General features: G+C 36.0%; 1 protein-coding gene across 1 annotated transcript in view; it reads left to right on the top strand.

The window, feature by feature from the left end:
* AVEN (apoptosis and caspase activation inhibitor) overlaps nucleotides 1–17,189 on the top strand; it is a gene marked incomplete at its 5' end in the record, with an annotated part of 139,323 nt that overhangs the window by 112,069 nt on the left and 10,065 nt on the right. Inside the window, one exon of the mRNA XM_025038760.1 lies at nucleotides 14,640–14,710. Within this exon, the coding sequence (XP_024894528.1) occupies nucleotides 14,640–14,710 (71 nt within the window). The remainder of the gene's footprint in view (nucleotides 1–14,639; nucleotides 14,711–17,189) is intronic.

Raw genomic sequence — 17,189 nt, 5'->3', positions numbered from 1 at the left:
TTATGGTCCCATGGCAGAAGGCTTTTTTATTTGCTGCGATATCTTTCCAAAATTGATATAGGGAACTCAGCCTGAGTCTTAAATGAATTAAGTGACATTTTTGGGGGAGATTTGGGGTGGCTTGGTTTTGGGAGACACAAAATATCTCAGGATGCAGCAGCATCCTAGTTTCTGCTTACTGTTTGCTTGGTGACTATGTTAACAACTAAATATTACTAAGCATTTGCTACATGCTAGTTACTATGTTAAAGGATATTATACATATCTCATTTAATCCTCACAGCCCTACAAAGCTAGGAACTATTGTCCCCATTTGATGGAAAGGAAGGGGAAGCATAGAATGTTCAAGCAATTTTCTTAAAGACTTACAGCTACTAAATATTGGGGCCAGGATTCAAACTCAGATAATCTGATTCCAGAGCCTGATCATTTAACCACCATAAAAGCACAAGTGTGTTACTTGTTCGATTTACCAAAATAAATATCCCTAAATAAAAATCCCCAATTTTGCTCCAGTGGCTCACTTTACTTCTTTCTTTCATGCTCCCTCCCCCCACCCACCTACCTTTTAGTTTGAAAATTAGGTCCAAGGACCTGATTTGTATCCTTCAGGCTGATTTCATTTTTCCCTTGGCACCCCTGATTATATTTGAGAAAACTCAGCTCTTTACCTTTAAAAGTATCTTTGAATATTCACTGGCATAGTATAGTGTTATTGAATCTGTCACATAAGCCTTCGTTTCTTTAAAACATTATAAAATTAAAAAGGGATCTTTAAAACATTATAAAATTAAAATTAAAGTCTTAAAAATATATACTTCGTGAATTTCCTTTTATATCCATTAGATGTCCATACCACAGCCCTTGTCAGCAGTGTTGGTATTATATGATCACTGGATCCATCCAACACTCTTTCAGAAAAGCAAGCATGTCATCTTGGATCTTGCTTGTCCAAGGTCATGTGGCCTTTTGTGCCACACACACGGTTCACAGTCCTTGAGTAGAGCTGCTTTGAGACCTTTAGAGTGTCTGAATATGAGATCTCTCCCCTTACACTGATGGGACTTCTGCCATTTTATTTTGGTATCCATTACTTGACCATTTTTTTCTTCATGTAGATGGCTAGTATATATTTTGATGTAGTTTATGAGTATTCTTTGCTTAAGTGCAGCACTGCGAAGCCAATCTTCTATGGTCTTCATCCCATTAGCTGATCACAGGCCCAGCAACCAACCCCAAAAAAGGGAAAAGTTAACCATGTTAATTATACAGGTTATCAAAAACCTTAAAGTTAAAAATAAAATATGTGTAAACTGCATAATTCAACTTTCTCTAGAGATAGTAAGTTGCCTTGAAGGACTTTACATCTATAAATATAAAGCTTTTGAATCTCACAACTGTTAAAAAAATAAAAATAAAAAAGAATCTACTTTTTCATTTGGCAGGAAGATGGAACTCTCCAGAAAAGAAACCAAAGGAAAGCAACACCAGTATTTATTACATTTAAACAATTTTAAATATATATTTGTTTTAGAAACATTGACATTTCAAAGAGCTATTTTTTCCTCATTCTCCAACAGAAAAAACATCCTCTCCTGAAAAGGGGTGATAAAAATTGAAATTTTCTTTTGTAACAAAATACGACTTTACAATTCAATTACAATTAATTCTGACATAAAGACTATTTTAGCAACATTACATCTTCACAATGACATCTATAAATAAATAAGCTTAATGTGTTTCATTCATTAAAATTTAACTGGAGAACACAAAAGAATGCTTTGCACAGTTCATTGGAAATAAGCCCATGGAGTAGCAGGGAGTTTTGTTTCCTAGTAATGGAAGCCCTGGATTAGTGGGAGAAAAGAAGACTGTCCATACGCCATATTCATCAGAGGAAATGAATGGACAAACCTTGTAGACATTGGATTGTGTGTATATATGGATTGGGGACCTGTGTGTCATGGGTACATGCATCATTTCTTTTCCTTCAACATGTGAACTCTCCAGGGGCAAGAGTCACGCCATTCCATAAGCCTTGCAAAGCAGCCAGGCTGAGCGCATGCGCAGAAGAGCCTCAGCTGTCTTGTAATTCCCCCGCTTAGAAATCTCAATTTAATAATACACTGTTTTTTGAAATTTGCTGTAACAGAATTCTGAATTTAGCCTAGGTGTGAATCTGCTTCTCTTTGTATTTCATTTTTAAATTATCAAGATGGGAAAGCGGCATGAAATGTGATTGTTATCTTTTCCACTTGCTACCCTTTTCCTTGGAAAACAAAATGGGTTAAACACTGAATACAGGTAAACAACCATTTTCCTGGGTGATCATGACCTAAATTTGTTCTTATCTGAAAGTTCATAAGTTAGCATCCTGGATTTTATACAATGTCATTATTGATAACCACACAGGTTGTATTAGCACTTCACTTTTAAAAAAACTTTATTATAATTTAAGCTTATTTTAATTCCACTACTAAATGATATTACTGATGAACTTTAGGATCTAATCATTTCCTAAAAATTTCAGGCAAACAGTAGATCTGAGATGGTTTTCTCTTTTCCAGACAACTAAAAGGTAACAGTACAGCTTTATCTAAAATTGGAATTTGTCCTATAAGTTTCCATTAATTTTCTCTGATTTAAAAAGTGTCCATCCAAAAAATTGAATTTCAATCTGATCGAGCCTCTAGTTCTAACTTCTAGTTTATAGGAAACATAAGGAATAAAATAACAGGTTAAACATATGATAGTACAAATCAGCTAAATCCAGAAGGGAAAAATGGACAGATTAAATGATCTGGTTTCCTCAACAAATAAACTATGAATACGAAAGAGATTTAAGAGACACATTAAATGCATTGTAGGGAATTTATTTGGACCATGACTTGAATACATAAACTATAAAAAAATCCTCACCTCTCCCAAGAGAAACTCAAAACATGTAAGGATATTTAAAATTATCTACATTTTTGATATTAACTTATATTTTAATTGCTGCCATTTTTATGTATGATAATATTGTTATAGTATTAAACTGAGACCTTATACTTTAGAAGTACATACCAAAGTTAAAATAAAAAAAAGCATGCTATTTGTTTAATACCCATAAAGCCCCAGGTGGGACTAAATTTGCAGAGGTGAGGGCTTAAAACAAATTAAGACCTTAACTTGCTGAATTCTGCCCAATGGCATCTCCTGGAAACCCAGTAAACATGAAATGGAACAAACCTTGTTAATTATGTTAAAAATGATTGATAAAACTTGTCAAATGGAATTTGGTAAACAGGTTCCGCTGGTACTTTGTCTAGCCCAAGTTTCTCATATAGCGCACAAAAAGATTTAGAAGATATTTTTTTTCTTTAAAATAACAAAAACCCAACATTTATTACTCTCACACTACTAAAACATGAGAGATACACCAGTGATTTAGAGATACTACTCTGATAGTTTATTTGGGCAAATTCTACTCTGAGCTTTGAAACCTTGAAAAAATGTTGCTACTTTTGACAATACCCATGAAAAGCAACATACTTATTTTGAGTCTACAATAAACACAAACATATTATCAAACTGGAAACACTTGGGAGTTAGCATCCAAACAACAGATGTTTCTTTATAGATAATCCACAAATATTCCTGCCGTTTAACAATAAATGTATTCTGAAAAGTTTTATGTAAAGTTTTTGGAAATTTAATCACATTGTAAATATGTCAGGAGTCTCGATATCTAACTGAATCTGCTCATGAATCCTTTGGTAAAATCAAAGTTATTGTTCAGTTTATCAAGTTAATTGTCTTATAGTTTTGTAGTTTTGTATATCACATTTTCTTAAAATTCACCACTCTTTTAGATGTGGAATAGAGACTTTAGATAAAGGAAAGCCAAGCTGATATTTGTGGATTTAACATAATTCTGGAAATACATGCCTTTTAAAAAACTGTTAACCATGCATTCAATACCATGGCATACCTATAGAATTGGACATTTTGGAACAGGTTATCTGTGGTGGTCAGCGCTCTGTTTATGGTGAATGCAGTAATGTTTAGTTTCTACTTTCTCTTTTATGAGAAACCAAGTGTATGTTACAAATGTTTGTCTATAAAAAGAAAGATACATACTCATATTAAAATAATTTCTTGTGACTGTGAACCACACATTGATTTTTCTAATAACTAATATTATACATTCCTAGCACTCTTAGGTATGTATGTAACATTAATAGTTTTTCAACCAAAAATTATATTTCATTTGATCAGGGCTCTTTAATCTCATTTTTATTTTCCATGTTTGAATTAACTAGTTATTTTATTTATCCCTGTATTAACAATCTAAGCCTACTGTAGTGACATGTACACTAATGAAGAATCAAATATTTGGGGGGACAAAAAGCCAAGCACACTCTAAGCTGTAAATAGGAGAATCAACATCCTGACTACTGACATTCTCAAACAGATCTACCAAATACAAGGCAACTTGTGACTTTTCAAGAAAAACAGTACATGTCATTCACATGAGTAATGCCAGGACCCAAAAAGTGCCCATCAAAATGTGTTCAATAAGAACAAATACTAAGGCTTCCAAATGTGCCGTTTGCTTTTCTGCTTCATTGTGCTGTACCAAAGTACTGAATACTCATCAGCTATCATCAAAACATATACTAACCATCTATGTGAAGACAAAAATAGCCATGAGATGGATACCAAAATAAAATGGCAGACTCAGGAAGGCTGGAAGTTAAATGTGGTCACAACATAGGCCAAGATTCATATTTAGGGGTTGGATCAGGAAAGGTGCAGTTCAAAATAATTGTGATCTTAAATAGCTAAAGTCTAGGAGAACGGGGTTCAGTAGTCGACACTAGACACCAGGGTTTGAATCTGTGGGCAACTCTGAGTAGGAACTAGGAGGCTGAACATGATGTGATCTCTCTGCCAACTTGGAACTAGATGACAGAGCCATCGTGTTTTTAGGTAAGGTGCATACTTCTCCCCAGTGTTATCCTGTCTCTCAAATTTCCTCTCTCTCCTACCACGGACTACCTCTACCAGATTAGCGACTCTGTATATTAATTAGGAGTGCGGTGTGTTCTTAGGCAGGGAGATGTTTCTGTGCCCAAACGTTTTGTAGAGGTCCTATGAGACTTTTTCCTGAGCTAATTATCTGTTAGGTTAGCTTCTTAAATTCTGTATAGCTTCATATTTGGATTCCAGGTTCTCAAGAATGATTTGGGGAGATGGCATGTGGCCACAATAGTGAGAGAGAAAAAGGGAGGGGCGAGGGGAGAGAGAGAGAGAGAGAGAGAAAGAGAGTGTGTGTGTGTTTAACAACCCATTACCCTATGCAGAGAAACAGCACTTTTGAGTCTTCTGCCCTCTTTGTTTTGGAGGTGACAATTTGACAGGCCCTACTTTTTCTTTAAAACATTTTCTTTTACTGTTTTGTGTTGTCTTATTTAATCTATAAATGTTTTAAGGATGGTCATCACCTGAGAATTAGTATGTATTTGGGTATTCATGTAAAATGTGTTTAACAGATAAGAACTAGGACTAGTTGAGTTTCCCTAAGCCTGGTTATTATTATGGAATATCGTGTTAAGCAGTGAAGCTTGATAACTGGTCAAAGAATGTTGAGTCACATAAAGAACGTGACCCAGATTTCTCTTTAGTCACATCTTGCCCCTTCTCACTCCTCACTATGCTTGAGCCGTACCATCCTGCCTTCTGCTTCTTGAATGGCCAAACTCCCTTCTATCCTGAAGTCTCTCTGCTCATGTCGTTTCTCTGGGGACACACTGCCCTACTAAACTCATTTGAGGCACGCTCAAAAGCTAAAATTAAGAGAGTTTTTTTTTTTTAAAGCAAGGATTTTGGACGTGAAACAGTTATCTAAAACTTAACTTCCACACGTTCTGTGTTTCCTGCATGAGTTGACCTCAATAAAAGTATATTGACTAATGGTGTCCCCTCTTCAGCTTGGATATTGCTAGTGCTTGCTAGAGCTGCTCAGCTGGAGATTTTACGAATATTGTTCTTATGAGCAGTGAATTCTATTAGGAAAATCCTTATGTGCTTTTCAAAAGAGGCTTTATAGAATCTTAGCAATGAGTGTAGAGGCTGAAAGAGCTGTCAGCAGTTAATAAAGGTGTGGATAGGAATTTGCATTTTATACTAAGAAGATGTGAATTAGTATCAGAGATGTGATTTCAGTGAACTGAGGTGCAGTAAGAAAATAGATAAATTAGATAAGACAGTAGGTAAGACGTCTAAATCTTTACTTTATGAGACTCTGGCATACATTTAGCCAATAAATACCATATCGAAAGCATCCTCCTATTCCTGATAGAAAGAGGTTCAGACATTTTCTCTAGCAAACCCCACAGTATTATTCTCTGAGGGCATGGTTTGAGCCATTTTTTTCATCATGAGATTATAGCGTTTGGGGATTTTAATTATTTAACATTATGCTTGATGGAGAACTTTTAATTTCAAGAAGAAAAACTGAGCAGATTAAGATAGAAAATAATCATGTTCGAGAGACATAAGTAACAGGATATGACTTTCAAAAAAGTACTCAGTATAGAAAAGAAAATGAAATAATGAGGAGGAATGGATGACAGGCCAGGAAATTCAGGCAAGGCTTGGCTCTGCTATGAGACCAAGATACTGAGTTTCACAGTGATCTTTGGAAAGCAGAGTGTCATTGTACTAGGGGAATGTGCTTTTTCTGTACTACTGCACTGAAGTGTGTGTGTGTTTGGATCTGAGCATGATCCTACAGATACCAGGCTGTTTCCCAGATAATGGCAGTTTGGCCTTGATCTGGCTTTGCTTTCTCATTCGCTGCTTCTGGAAGTGAATTGTATGTAAATCATTGCAAAGTTACCATGGGGTTAGTGGGCAGTCTACTTCAGATATTAGACCTGGAACCTTTGATTATTTGTAAGATCGTTTTCACCAGCTGGGTTAACCAACAAAGTCAGCATTTTGAGTATCAGATAGGTTATAAATGAAATACAAAATAAGCTATTAGGTGGACTAAAATTTTTTTTTAAGTAAATTAACACCGTGAGAATATCATTTATGTGTATATGTGTAAAACAAGAAGAGGAGAGAGTGCAAATCCTTCTAAAACTCTGAGGAAGAAATTAAATTTTTTTTTCAAATTTCATATTTTTCTGTTTCTCGTGATTTCTCCTTGTCTTGTTCAACTTAGGCTCTTGAGAGCAGGGAGAACAGAGGCCGCATCTTCTCTATTTATAGGATTAGCACTCAATAGTGTCTGACACATAGTTTTGCTGAAAATTGCATCAAAAAATTAATAATTAAATGAATTGTTACTCCTAAAGTCGTTATTGTTTAACTTCACATTATGCCCGTTTTCCATGAGAAAGGTAGTAAACAGTATTTTGATAAAAAGATCTTGTGTTATGTTGGAAACTTGAATTTTATTCCACAGTTACTTCATATCAGAATTGGAAAAAAGTTGAAAGACATATATTCTCTAAAATTAATTTTAATTACAATTCAAGAAGTTTAAATGTTTCAAATATGTTATTGAAATAATAGACACAATTTCTCTCAATCTCAGTGAACACAATCACTACACTTGAAATTGACCATTATTAACTATCCCTTGAGTAAGACCTGATAATTTGTCACAGAGAGTAAATTAACACCATTCCATATTTATTCTCCTTTTTCTCTTCAAATTTCTGATTCTTATTTGGGCACATGGCCACCTGGGAAGGAGTTAATTATCTTACATTCCTTGTGGCTTGATAAAACGATATGATGCAGTTCTGGCCAAAAAGGAAAATAAGTGGAAATGTCCTGCTTCTGGGAGAACTTAACAGACAGATGTTGAATATATTTTGCTCCTTTTTCTTCAACTCTTCTTCCATGTTGCTGTCTGTAATTTTGATGGGGTAGCAGCTCTGGTCATCATCTTGGATCATGACAAGAGCCTCCATAGCAATGGCAGAGCAATGACCTGGAAGAAGGAGCTTGGGCCACCATACCAGCCTTTAAATGCCTAGGTCTCGACTTCATTAATTGACAGAGATATAACCTTTTTTTCTTGTTTAAGTCATAATTTTTCAGGTGTGTGTTACATGCAGCAAGACCTAATCCTAATTGACACTATTTTACTTCAGACCAGTTTTAAAATCTTATGATGCCATTGCCTATCTGAGGATTGATTTTAAATTCTCTTATTTATTCACCCTGTCTAATGTAGTTTCGTCGTGGAGTTCTGTGCCAGGATTTGATGTTGGCCTTGTTCTTGAAAATAATTGATCTGAGAAATTTTACTAGATTGTCTAAAGTGGTGCAGGGTTAATTGAATATTCACAAACTGTTTTGGGGAAAACATCTAGATTCTAAATTCCAGAATGTCAGCATCATTCATCTCTCATAAAGCCTAGAACTCTTTAATGGTACCTGAGCGTATTTGTTTTTTCTTTCTACACAATCCCTGCAGGTGGGAAAACAACTTTTTAGGGGCTTTAGGAATATAGGCATACCCTACTATGTGGGTATTTGATGCTCAGGGGCTTTTGGACCCCACACCTGGTGAGAAAGTGAAGTATAAGCCACTGTTGTGCAGGAGGAGAGATTTTTCTTACCTTTCTTATTCTTTTGGCTCAACCTAACTTTATTAATCACTGTAGTGGCTTGTATAGTCTTCCTCACAAAGTGTTAATTGTTGCTTCCTTTTAGGGTAAATACTGAAATACTTGACATCTGTGTCTAGAAAGGTTCATCTATGGATGCTAGAAAAGTGGAAGTGGTGAGGATTTTTAAAGTCCTGTAGGCTGAACTGTGGATTATTTCTGTATTGATCGGTGTCAGCCTGTGGATTTAGGATTCACTTTGACCTTCCAAATATGCCATCTCTCATAGATGAGAATAGAGAAATTTAGAAGAAAGGGTATGTTTCATTTTCTGTGGCAGCCATTGTGGTAACTATTAGGGAATGCATATATATATTTTATGAAGACTGTGAACTTGTCAACCTATAAAGTTCATTTGTGATTTCCCAGAGGCATGGTGTTCTGGTTGAGGGTATATTCTAAAGACTGGGCGGGAGGGGGCGGGTGGTGGTGGTGAGGAATAAATGATAAAGAAGAGCCAGGAAAATGGAGTTTAAAATGAAGTTCTCATCCTGAACTAGTTACATTGATTTCTGAGAGGATGTACCACATAGGTTTGGGATAATTTTATAAGAAAAAGATCCAAATACCTAGGACAGATGTCAGTTATGCAAAATGCCACTACCAAACTACTGAAACTAGGTATTATTAGGTTTGATGACATTTTCCATCTTTCACACTCACTCTTCACATGCACCTGAAACCTGTATTGTTGAAACTGAAAGCCTTTGCAGGTTTCTCTTTGCCCAGATAAGGATTATTCCTTATAACCCCTTGTGAACTTCCACTGAGAGCTTTGCTTATGTTAAGTACTTCTGCTTGGCTACAGCCCTTTTTTGCCAATGGGGCTGAAAGGGTAAGCTTAAAATTCAAAACTTATCTATGACTGGATGGTAAGCTTTTAGGAAGCATAGCCCTGTGGAATTCTAACAAATTTAGTGTCCACTTTAGCACTTATCATAAGACATGCATTAAACCAATTTAAGAAGTTAGGCAGAGTGAGAATCTTGCGTATTATAAATACAGCAACAGAGTTGGTGTATTTATTTCTCTGATATTATCATTATTAGAATACCCAGAATTCTATAAAAACACTCATTTTAAAAAGTACTATAGTAGTTATTTAAAGGAACCCCTTAAGTGATTCTTTTCCTAAAATGAGGAATTTTTTGAGTTATGATTTTTATATCTTCAAACACTGTCAACATATCTAATATTGATATACCAAATGTCATAAAATATTTGAGTATCTGTTTTCGTCTTAGGGAATTGAGAAGCCTAGTGGAGATATAGTGGAAAGAGCTTTATTAGTTACAGATAAAATAATAAATGCTAGTAACCAAGAAGTCTTAGTGTCTAGCCATTAACTGGCTATGTAGCCTCGGTCAGGCCCTGAGCTTCTCTAGACCTAAGTTTCTTCATTGTTCTATAAAGTGAGAGTTAGCATGAATGGCATCTGTGGTTCCAGCTTTGAGATCTGTGGATTTTCTGTCTTAAATGTGTTCTGAGAAGGTCCCTGCCCTTGAGAAACTTCAGATTTTTTCTAGGTTTCCTTACTTCTGTTTGGCTCAGTTCCAAAAGTAACGTGCTTGTTTACAAAGGAAAACACAACTGGAAAATGTATTATGCAGAAAGGAGACGTCTCCTTCAGTCCCACCCTCTGAGACATAATCATTCTTAAAATAGGTATATAATTATCTTGACTTATTTCTGTGCATAGATTAGTTTTTTTGTGATTTGTTTTGTGTGTGTATATATGTATATCTGTATGTCTTAGTTATACTGTACTAAAACTTGATTTTTTTTCTTGTAACAGTTGAGTAATGGATATCTTTCCATGTCAGTACATATAAAGCTACCATATTTTTAAAATGGACTCACAGAATGTCACTAACGGAATATGGGAGGTACAACAAATACACATTTTGGCCAAATGGTGAAGTGTTAAATCATATTTAGCTGAAGCTAAAGCAAAATATTACTTTCATAGAATGGACATCCAGAATACAAGAAAAAATAGAAAATTTCAATAAAACTATTAAGATTTTATTATGAAAGTTTTTAGTAGCCAGATTTACTTTTGATAATCTACAGACATTCTCCTTTCTCACCACTGTCTGCTGTTAGATTGTTCCTGCAGTCACTATACTGTACATTTGTGATACTAAATAAATGGTGGTTTTCAGCTGAGGTGGGTAGAGGAGTAAGATGTTATTTGACTAGCACTGCCAGAGTGGAGTACTGCTGATGGTAATTGCCCCTTACAATTACATTTGTTCTCTCTAATGGTAACTAGGTAAAGACTTATCTACTCATTAACCCCTGTGCTTGGAGATTCGTTTGATGATCATGAGTATCATTGAGGAATCCTAGAAATTGAAGCATTGTGCACTGCTTGAAATATTCTTTCTGACTATTTTCAGAAGTATACTTAAGATTGCTGCCATCCCATACATCTAACTTTATAACATATGCTTCACACAGTTAGTTGATTGGAAAAAATCTGTCATGAATTTTGGCTTTAGAAATATGGCACTAGAGCAATGTAGTTCCCTTTCAAGAGAGAACAATTGTTTTAGTATCACCTGTATCTACCTTTCATCGCATGCATACCAACCTCAGAATTGTGGCTGGAATAGAATATGAGACTTTTTATCATGTAAGAAAAATGTGAACTTTCAAGGTGTATCAGTTTCCTTTCTTTTTTTTTAAAGCAGATTCTAGTGACTAAATTAATGCTTCCTAAGCAATCATTGGCAAGCCTGCTATTGTATTCTTATCTGCAAGGTAGAATATTGTGGGATTTTTGTTGCACTAGCTGCTTTTCTACCTTGTTTGAGGATGTTGTATAAGTATACAGCAAGGCAATTTCACAACCTCTTTTAAGTCATGGAATTAGTCTTTGGCTTAAGAGGAAGGAAGAAAGTGCTATACTCCTGTTATACTTTCCAGTTCTGTTCAGTCCACTGTGCTGTAATTACTTCTGAACACACAGCTGGTGAGTGTGACCAAAACTTTGAATGCTGATGCCTCCTAAGACATTCTCACTTATCCATGTTTGTCCCATTGTCAACCACAGCTGGCTGTCTCTGTTCTTAACTGGTGTCCATTCTATACTTCAGTCAATTTTACCAAATTAGTGTGGGAGACCAGGAGCTCTTTTAGCAAACGAATGAAGCAGGAGCAGAATTGAATACATTGTTAATGTGCTGTCTGTTTAAAGAATGTCTCTGATCACTTCTGCAAGTCCACATATCTGATGTACAAGATATAGGCATGGTATATTTAGTAATAACGCCACTGTTTTTGTGCACGCCTTGATATATACTTCAGGGAGAAGAATTTGGGGAACATGTTTTCCAGAAGCCCTCTTGATTCCAGGATTCGTCATTTTGACAAGTCGAAACATTTTTTCATCTTCAGTGAGAAGATGGGTGGGGGGTTGACATTCCTTAGTAGTCATTTTAACAGCTTATTTTTCAAAATTAGCCTCTATATGCTTTATTTATTAGGGCTTTGAAATTGTGTTATTTTGAAGTTTGATTACTGAAAGCAAAATGTGTTTTAGGTATTTAATTTTTCTCAAATGTTTTTTTGTATTTTTTTATGTGCATACTTTATTTTGTATGAATCAAAGAAGACTTCATGGATGTCATTGTGATTTTTAGTTTTTCCTAGTCTTGAAATTTTTACATTGTAAAATAACTCCAGTATCTTAACCTCTGTGGATCTTGCTTTTCTTTTTTTCCCTTTTCTCTTAGTTTTCTGTTATCTTGGTCTCATCTCTTATTACCCCTGATGGTTTTTAATGAATTTTGGACATGTGTATAAGAAATCGTGGAGATAATTTTTTGCTATTGATAATGTCATTTTCCTCCAAAAAGAATTTACTTTTACTTCTTGTAGGCAGAATCAGAGATTGAGCTGATTCACAGCTGTGCCTCAGATTTTGTGAGGGCTGGCCTATTCCTAATTGGCCTATACCTGCTTCTAAGATGTAGTCATCAGGGGTCCCACCTGAAAGCCCTGATTTTCTAAGACTTCCTCATTCATGGCATGGAACTCTAGTCTTTGTCCACCTAGTGCCGTAAGACTAATGGAAGCTCTTTGCAGCTTCACAACCTCCCTGGTTGTTTACTTTAAAGCTCAGTTTTTCAGTCTCTCAGCATGGCCTTCGGAAATTGACAAATAACTCAAAGACAAAAGCAGTTTTAAATGTTAGACTTCCCTCCTTGCACTTCTCTGTGGGAGCTTTGTCCCTCACGTCCTCAATGTTATGGTAGCTCTCTAATGTCTAATGTTTTCAGATAGAGAGGTGTTTCCTTTTCTTTTTCCTTTTCCTTCCCTTTTCTTTCTTTTCCTTTCCTTTTGTCTTTTTCTTTCCTTCTTTCTCTTCTTTTCTTTCTTTCTTTTTTTCTTTTTTTCTTTTCTTTCTTTCTGGCTAAAGTTCCTAGTTCTCAGTAAGAGGATTGATTTGCAACAAGCTGTTTAGCCATTGTTGGACTCTTACCTGTATTCGAAAGTGAATATTTGGATATTAAAAATAAATATGTATAGCACGCCTAGTTTGCATTACTGTTATCTTGTGCTGAATTACATATTATAGTAATCTGTGCAATCATAGGATTTTTTGAGGTTTTTGTGTAGCCCTTTTTAAAAATTAATGTTACACAGATATTGATAAAGTACACACATATAATCACAATACATACATGCACACATACACATATATCTACATCCACATATAAGACCTTATTATATTATTCAGATCCTTTATATCATTTTTGAGGGATCAAATTGATTTACCAATGACTGAGTATTAAAAATACTCTTACCCTTTTTCAAGATAAAGAATGTTGATCCATTTTGCCTTGAACTGGATCTTATCAAGTGTTAATGTTGTGATACACATATTTTGGAATTGGTGGGGGTGGTGTAGGTTTTATCTTTAAATTTATCTTTGTCTTCTTAATTTTGAATTCTTCACTTCTCCCCCCTACCCCCACTTTTAATTTAGAAGTAAAGAACGAATTCTATGGTAAATCACCTGAGAGGTATCACAGAAGGAGGAAGTCGACTATACCTGAGGTCTTGAAGTATAAATAGGATATGAATAGGTAGAAATGTGTGGGTCTTTCAGATGAGAGGGAAGGACTGAAAAAGAAATGAGGATAGTATGGAATCTGAGGATAGTTTGGAATGTGAAAAAGGCTGACTCTGGAGCTGAAGAAATAGGAAGTAAATGTGGGTAAATGAAGTAGGACCACAATTTGGAGGATCCCGAAAGCCAGGTAGAGGAAAAATTCTTCATTTATGAATTAGATGTTCTTAATGCAAATAATGAGATAAGTATACATTTATAAAACGTGTCAAAGCTTGCTGTACAGGATTGTCTTTCATGCTTATTCATGTCAATATTACTTGTTCATTTTCCTTTATTCCAAGAGCTCAGAGCAGTGAAGCCTGATTCACATTAATCGAATCTCACATTCTTTGAGTTTTATTTTGCATTTGACATTCTAAGCAGGTGACTTTTAAAGTTGTTGGGGCGTATAACCTCACCTCAGAGAGATATTTTAAGTCTGTCTTATTGTGGATCAGTTTAGAACTGCTTTTCTTCAGTTCTGTTTTTCTCCTTTTCTGCCGTGCCCACCCTCAATGTCCTAAATTTTCTCACATACCTTCAGCAGATGAAATGAAAATATGCTAAATATGGGTAGATGGCCATGTCTGCTGGCCTGAACTGTTCAGGTGTCTCCCAAGGAGCATGATGGATGGTGGCTTATTGAGTCGAATGAAACAGTGAATGCAGATGCCCACTGTGCACAGTTCACTGTGTAATGACGTAGAAGCCAGGACCTTCCGTCAAAGGATATCACTGAATTTGGGATGGAAATGGCATTTTTCTTCCCAAAGAGGAATTTAGAGAGCTAATTGTTTTCCTTTGGCTTTTACACAAAATTGTATGTTTTTTCCTATTCCTAGGGGACTCCTTCTCACAGTTCCGGTTCGCCGAGGAGAAAGAGTGGGATGGTGAAGCTTCATGTCCAAAGCAGGTAAGATGAAGATTTGTCTTGAATGTGAGTTGGCTCTTCTCAAGGCTGAAGACTAACGTCTTTCGTATTATTGTTCAGGTAGAGTCTTCACATAGAAAAGAGTTTAGTAATTCCTGTTACCCAAATTGTTCAGAAAATTTTCATGGAGCTTAAATTATACAGGTTCTTGAAGCTAGAGGTCACCTTTATACTTGCTCATTTGTGTGAATTGCTCATATAAACTAGGTTTCAAGGTAGAAAGTTTATAGTCATGATTTTGAGTGGATTACTTTGCTATTTGGCTGGCTTTCTTTTCCCTTTCTGTGAAAATTCCCCTTAGGGCTGAAAACTAATTTTTTTCTTCCACATTGCTTTTGGTGTTGAGAAAATCTTTAACTCTATAGCTTTAAATAACTCTTCTTCCAGAATTAGGGGAATAAAGCTATAAAATAAGAATAAATATCATAGAAGTCTTTCAGTGAATTCATAAAGTGCAGATATTTTATTTGCTTTGTATTCATGCCATACTTTCTTCCCAAAGAGTTTTGATTGTTTTCCAAGCAGGATTTCACTGATCCTTTCCACATGAGAGATGACAGGTATTCTTACCCCCTTTAAAATGCACAGAATTATTGGTGGCTTGTCATATACTCCCTGATTCCAGGACTAGAGCATATTGTCTGACAATGATTAGACAATCTGTCCACAGCCTTAGACAGGTGGCTGAGCAGCAGACTTATAGCCCAAAGATAAGGCATCTTCCTTCCTGTTCTGCTACTACACACATCACTTATTTTATCTCTGGGCTGGTGTTATGTTTAGGATGGATATTGACTTATCATACAGACTGAGGTGGGAAAGTTATTTATGAAATGAGTTCCTGTCACTTTACAAAGAGTATGTATTATAATATACAAAAAGTTGGGGATTAAAAGTATTTGTCTTTGCTTGAGTCTCTTTGGACACATACCTTAGGTACAGTTTAGAATTCTAGTACAAGCTGAAAACAAACTGAGATCATCAAAGAATATGGTAAAAGCCAACAACTCACATTTAAACTCCTTTTGAACCATGTTGGCTATCGGGGAATATTTCATTTATCTTGAGAGTTCCAAATAATTTCGAGCACCTGTATATACTAGATATTTTATTAGACACAGCTTATTCAAGACAGAAATCATGCTTGTTCAACACACTTGGCCCTTTGCCTTAGCACAGTGGCTGACATATAGCAGATGATCAGTAAAGATTTAGATGAAAAAGAATGCAACATAAAATAAGTGATATAATAAATGAATTGACCTAATTCTGTGGAAGACAGCTGTTGTGGGCTGGAAGTGATTGAGAGCAGTGCACAGGGAAAAGATCATTTGAATGGGCCTTTGTGGGTGACTACGATTCTGGTAGGTCCTGTTGCAGGGAACAATAGAACAACAGGGAAATCTGGAAGACCAGGCTGAGCTCAGCTGTGGAGTGTGGCTGGAATGTAGCTTTCTTAGAGCAAGAGGCTTCAAGCTTCAGGCTGGGATAGTTAGTACCAGCAGTTAGCTGTTTATTTTCTTCTGCAGACAGTTTATCATGTGGGTGCGAGCGTAGACTTTGGAGAGACAAACCTGTGTGTGAATCCTGGCTCTACGACTTGGGCAAACTTCTTTCCTTCTTTGTTTTCTCAATGGAGCTAATAATAAAATATAACTTGGAATTGTAATGAGGATAATAAATAAAAGCCCTTATATGTGCAATTCCTGGCATATATGAAACACTCAAAACTAGCTCTTGTGATTACTATAATTTGTTAACAGAAGTTTTATTTAGCAAGAAAATGGAAATGGCTAGATTTGACATCAGCGATACTGGGAAGGAGGGACTGAAGAGATGAGAGGTTGGAGGCAGGGAAACCAGTTAGAGAGGGTATTATGTTGGAAAGAGATGGTGGGGCAGTGAGGGTAGAAAAGGGGTTCCAGGTAGATGGGACTTCAGCAAAGAATGAGATAGCTCTGTCACTGACCAGATATGAGACATGGGGGCAAGAAAGATTTATAGAGGTGCTGAGCTTTCTTGCTTGATGATTAAATGAATAGTGATACCATTAATGGAACAAAAGAAGGGTAAAAAGAAGGCAAGTTTGATTTTGAACTGTTAGAGTTGAGGTACCAGTAGGACACATCCACAACTGAATTCATCATTTCTCCCTTGGAATTGTTTCCTGTCTCTCTTAACTCCTCTTTCTTCTTACTTGAGAGAGAAAAAGACAGGAATGACACAAGACAATAAAGAGAAAGAGGAAAAAGTAGTACTAGGAGTTTGATAGGGGTGCATGTTAGGTCTCAAAAGGCATCCTGATAAGAGAGACCCAGCACCATCGCTTTGACTTGCCTTAGTTTCTTTGTGGTTTCCCTGTGGGGTGAAAGGGCCGTAGCCTGGCAGTCAGGGTCTCAGCTTTAGCTGTGTTGGCTCACGTTACTATAGGGGAGTTGGTCCCTTAGGTTCATGAGTGAGA

This window comes from Pteropus alecto, unplaced genomic scaffold (assembly GCF_000325575.1).
Source record: "Pteropus alecto unplaced genomic scaffold, ASM32557v1 scaffold86, whole genome shotgun sequence".
Lineage (NCBI taxonomy): Eukaryota > Metazoa > Chordata > Mammalia > Chiroptera > Pteropodidae > Pteropus > Pteropus alecto.
Note: the sequence above shows the minus strand (reverse complement) of the source record. Positions and strands in the feature narration are given on the sequence as shown.